The following is a 4,883-nucleotide window of genomic DNA, read 5'->3' as shown; positions in this document are numbered from 1 at the left end:
ATCTTTGCATTGATTAGGCATTAGTGGCAAGTTGAGAGGTAATTTTAGTCAATTTCTTGACTTAGCTAAGGGTTTAAACGCGAGAAAATATAGCGTATTTCACAGCCATCAACGAGCCATGTGATATCTTTACCATATTGTACTAGGAAAGGACTCATCTTCTATCTCTAAATAGCAGCCCCCCACGACCCTATTTTCCTGCAATTCTGTGCGTCCACGTCACTCCATAATTTGTACAGCCTATTCATGCAGTCGAGCGTTCTATCTCTAAATAGCAGCCCCCCACTACCCTATTTTCCTGCAATTCTGTGCGTCCACGTCACTCCATAATTTGTACAGCCTATTCATGCAGTCGAGCGACTAAACCAACCTACGTCGGACCGACACGCTCCAAGTTCCACCGCCTCGACCGGTTCATTTTACATGGGCTGTATAGGAATAGCACATAGCCCAGGCCCAGCTTACACTTCAATACCATATCATCCAGCACGGGGCATCGCTTCCTCATCTTGGCCGCTCCTCATGTTCTCCGCCATCTCTTCATCTTCGCGACCCTTGATCACCCAACCATAAATATACGTGAGATAGATGAGGGCATCCGAGCAGTCATCCAATTTAATAGTCATACATAAAATTGTAGAAGAAACCGAAGGAGGCCAACGATCAGCAGTCTTCATCTTTAAATACCTCCGCTGATTTCCATTGTCCTGCAGCGCAAGTACATGCGCCTCTGCTCACATCGTTGTACCCAGCCTTGGATCCAGTTTGGTGAATCATCGGCTCCCATCACATCGTCTCTGCTCACGTCGTTGTACCCAACCGAAAGGAATTAGTTTCCCGTTTGGTGACTTTTATAATTTATCCCCTCTATCACATGGTCCGGTTATACTCCATAATTCACGAGGTAAATCCCATCTAAAGAATTTTTAATGTTCCTGCTTCGTGCCTCTATATCCTGTAATTTGTACCTCCCTAAAATTTTGAAGCTTTATGTGCTCCTTAAATTTCTGAATATATGATGTACCGTATGTGCTCTCCGCCTATGTGGTAAAAATATCGTATGCACTTGTAAGTCATTAAAAGAAAATTAAGATCCCAAGAGGAGTAGGCTTGATTCACCATGGAAATTGAGACATAAAATGAAACCATGCATGCATGCAAGCACTAAATTAATGGTCACATAAAGATGGATCGATTAATAAGTAATAACCAAACATAAGTATACATCTTATTCAATATATATATAGGTAAAATTATTTATATATATACACACACATACATACACGCTGCATTCGTAACAATGCATCTTAGATAGACATGATTAATGCAACTTACACACCACAAACAACTATATACTCCGGGAAGTAGTACATTCCAAGCGAGCTCGCTTTATTTTTCTTAATTAACCGGTTCTTCCTTTTTGATCTACATATATTGGAAGAATATATATAGAAGTAAGCCTTATTTCGTAGACTTCATTAATTACCTTGTTCTTATTGGACGGATCGATATATAAGTACTTCCTCCGGATCGGTTTAACAAGCGCGCACGCAATTTAAGATAAAGTTTGACCGTTGAATTGGCCAATGAAACATAAATTATATATCTACAAAATTTAAACCATTAGATTCGTTTTCAAATAAGGTTTCCAATGATATAATTTTTGTAACATATATTCTATATTTTATTGACTAAAATAATGGTCAAAGTAATTTCTTGAATTACGTGCGCGCCTGTTAAACCGGTCCGGAGGGAGTAGTATATATGGAGTAGCAACTGATTCATCGGGCCGGGTAGGTGGATGAATGGATGAGGATGCTTAGCAGCACCTCTTGGGGACGATGAGGTGGCCGGTCATTTTAAAGCTCTCCGCATACGGGCACCCCGGCGTAAAGTTCGCAGCAGGGCCCCTCCCCATCATGGTGGTCCACGGCGCTCTCGGGTCGTCCGGTGAGAGCACCGTCCAGCAGGGGGTGGAGTTCTCGTAGCGGCTGTGCGTGATGCGTTTGTACGACTGCACGTCCTTGTTCTTTGTGATGTCTTTGTTGTCGATGTTGATGACGAAGATGTCACCGTAGGGACGCACCGAGTGGACGAAGAGCGGCAGCGAGATGGGGTCCACGGACACTGCAGCCAGGTCGGCCGTGACGACGATGCTCCGGCAGTCCGGGCTGAACACCGGGTGGTTGACGTGGCCGGAGAGGTCGCTCCCGCTCCTCATGACTCGGACCACCACCGTGGGGTCGTTGGCCTTCACCAGGTAGACGGCGAAGTAGCCAGGGTCGAGGCCAAAGTCCTTTGGCGGCGCCGTGGCTGGCTTATCGCGCGTGGAGGAGAAGACGATCCAGTCCCCGCTCGGGGACCACTGGCAGTGGGTGTCGGTCCAGGGCCCGTTTGTGAGACGCGTCAGCTTGCCGCCGCCGTTCGCCCCGACCACCGAGTTGTCCATGATGTAGAGGTTCTTGTACTTGTTGGGTCCGCCGTCCATGGTGGACCGGAACACGAACTTGTTCCCTGCATTATCGATCGAACAATTGTTGGTATATATATATATATATTCCCGTTGGTTGGTTAATGAACGCGCGTGTGAGTCCGAAATGGCAGCACGTACTACGTACCCTGTGGGTTGCTGGATGGGAAGGCGTTGTTGAAACCTCCCTGCGTGAGCTGCAAGCTGCCCTGCACTCCAAAAGTGCCCGAGACGCGTGGGATGTTGCAGATCTCGAGCGCGTCGTTGGCGTGGAAGGAGGGGCCCATGCAGACGTAGAGGGAGTCCAGCAAGAGGTTCTGGTTCCACACCGGCGAGAAGATCCTATCTCGGCCTCCGGTCTCGTACACCTTACGCAGGCCCTGCTTGTCGACGAGCCACACGGCGCTGAACTCATTGTCGACGAAGGCGAGCTTCGTGCCGTCCTTGGAGACGGTCGGGAACACGCCGGACACCCTGAATAGCCCCACGTCCTTGCCCGCCGGAGACTGCAGCTTGTCGACCCTCCGAGTAGGGTCGTCTGGGGCCTGGCTTGTCCTGCAGCGGTGGTACCCGATGCGCTTGCCGCCGTCGACCACAAATGGGTTGTAGTGGTCGGCTTTCGGGTTCGTCAACAGCCGGGTGACCTCGATCACCTGCCTCGGCATCGCCAAGTCGTAGATCTCGATGTGCCGGTACTGGCACTCATCGCGGACGTCGTCGAAACCGGAGCGCTTGCGGATGGTCGCCACCGCCACCTTGGTGCTGCTGATGGCGGCCGGTGTCATGCAGTTGAACGCCACAGGTGTCACCCGGACGGTCACCCTGGTGATCATGTCGTAGCGGAACACGCCCCAGGCTGTCTGAACCGTGCCATCGGGGAGCGTTGTGTTCACGCCTCGATGGAAGAAGATGACACTGTTGCTGCCCCACGTCGGCCAGCCGCCGTCCTTGATGACCAGCCTCCGGCACAGGTCCCCATCCACGTTCATCACAAGGATGTTCGTCTTGAGGTTCTCAATCTCGCCATTCCATTTGCTGTCTGCGAACGACGCCACCGCTACCATCATCCCGGATGGTGACACGGCGGGGCTCAAATCATATTGCCCTGGAATGCATATATATCGAATAAGTTTTGCGCTAAGCCAAGCTTAGCAAGTATATATAATGTACCTACTAGATAAAACGTTACGTACCCTGTGGAGTGAGGCGCTGGGTCTTGCCGTCTCCAAGGTTGGTCTTGTACACCACGGTCCATGGCGTACGGCGCGTTTTCGCCGGCTCCTTGGTCGAAACGTACACCAGTGAGTGGTCCACGGTGCGTGAGCCCACCTTGAAACCGCCGGCGATGCAGCCGCCGTCCTCCATGCGCACACCGCCGAAGGTGTCAGCGCCGAAGATGTCAGCCAAGCGCACCACCTTCACCTGGTTAACGCGCCGCACCAGCTGGTGGTTAAAGCGCAGGGCCACGTGCAGCGTCTCCAGCCCGTTGTCCCTCTCGGAGACGAAGACCAGGCCGGTGACGCCGCAAATATGGGCGTTGTTCGGGGTGGCGCCCAACACCTGGGCCAGTCCCGGATTGTTCTTGCAAAAGCACGTCAGAAGCTCCTTGAGCGCCGCCGGAGGGATGGGGTGGCAGTCATAGTTGTAGGAGACGCCGTCTGTGAGGAGGAGCTCTTCGCCGGTCGATGAGCCCGGGATGGGGCAGGAGAAGATGTCCAGCGGCACCGGCGGCCTGTAGGTCGAGAAGAAGCCGATGCTGCCGCGGCCTTGCATATTCGCCCTTCACTGTCATGTATAAAACAATTAGACTCACGTACGTACAAATTTAGTTTATGCTCTTCAATTATCTATTAAAAAACGTACACTCTTCCAGTGTAATTGGCAGCTGGAAAGGTAATTAGTTAATGGATTATAACAGTTTAAATTACCTCTGCGATCAACCTTCTCCTTCTCCCGGAGACTACTACTGCAAATTAATAGCCCTCTATCTTTGCTTTGGTGTTGCTCTCAAAGCTCTGGTTTGTCACAAGGGAAGACCCCAGGAGGAGTATTTATACATCAGAGTAGATATCGACAGGTTTGTTAAAGCTATTGTTGATTCCTTATCGGTTCGTGGTTGGGCCAGGGTGACCTGCATGTTACACGACAATGCTCAGAACAAGGGGATATCCCCTTTTCCATACTCTAGCAGCACCTTATAATTTCCCTCCATATTTTTTCCATCTATAGGGCCATCCAAACAGATGTTTTCTCCATATTCCTTCATACTCCAACAAATTATCCATATTTTACCCTCCATATACCAATCTACTATATTATACTACCTCCATCCCAAGGCTTAAGCCTATTTTTTTCTTCAGAAAGTCAAACTATGTCAAGTTTGACCAAGTTTTTACCAAAAATCATTAAAATG

General features: G+C 49.9%; 1 protein-coding gene across 2 annotated transcripts; it reads right to left on the bottom strand.

Annotated features, from left to right (window-relative positions):
* Positions 1-1,287: 1,287 nt before the first annotated feature.
* LOC124704539 lies at positions 1,288-4,483 on the bottom strand. Of its 2 annotated transcripts, none has more exons than XM_047236811.1 (4): positions 4,399-4,483; positions 3,664-4,255; positions 2,619-3,575; positions 1,288-2,514 (listed from the first exon to the last, which is right to left on the bottom strand). In XM_047236811.1, exons 2-4 carry the CDS (start codon positions 4,241-4,243, stop codon positions 1,820-1,822), a joined length of 2,232 nt encoding a protein of 743 aa, XP_047092767.1. In that variant the 5' UTR covers positions 4,244-4,255; positions 4,399-4,483; the 3' UTR covers positions 1,288-1,819. The 2 variants fall into 2 exon arrangements, with proteins under 2 accessions (XP_047092767.1, XP_047092766.1); XM_047236810.1 differs by having other exon boundaries at positions 3,664-4,250; positions 4,399-4,471.
* Between the last annotated feature and the right edge of the window lie 400 nt (positions 4,484-4,883).

This window comes from Lolium rigidum, chromosome 3 (assembly GCF_022539505.1).
Source record: "Lolium rigidum isolate FL_2022 chromosome 3, APGP_CSIRO_Lrig_0.1, whole genome shotgun sequence".
NCBI lineage: Eukaryota > Viridiplantae > Streptophyta > Magnoliopsida > Poales > Poaceae > Lolium > Lolium rigidum.
Note: the sequence above shows the minus strand (reverse complement) of the source record. Positions and strands in the feature narration are given on the sequence as shown.

Coding starts and splice junctions, on each gene's coding strand:
- LOC124704539 (XM_047236811.1), bottom strand. CDS start 4,243: ATGCAAGGCCGCGGCAGCATCGGCTTCTTCTCGACCTACAGGCCGCCG. Junction 3,576..3,663: donor CCAGCGCCTCACTCCACAGG/GTACGTAACGTT, acceptor TATGCATTCCAG/GGCAATATGATTTGAGCCCC. Junction 2,515..2,618: donor CCCATCCAGCAACCCACAGG/GTACGTAGTACG, acceptor TCGATAATGCAG/GGAACAAGTTCGTGTTCCGG.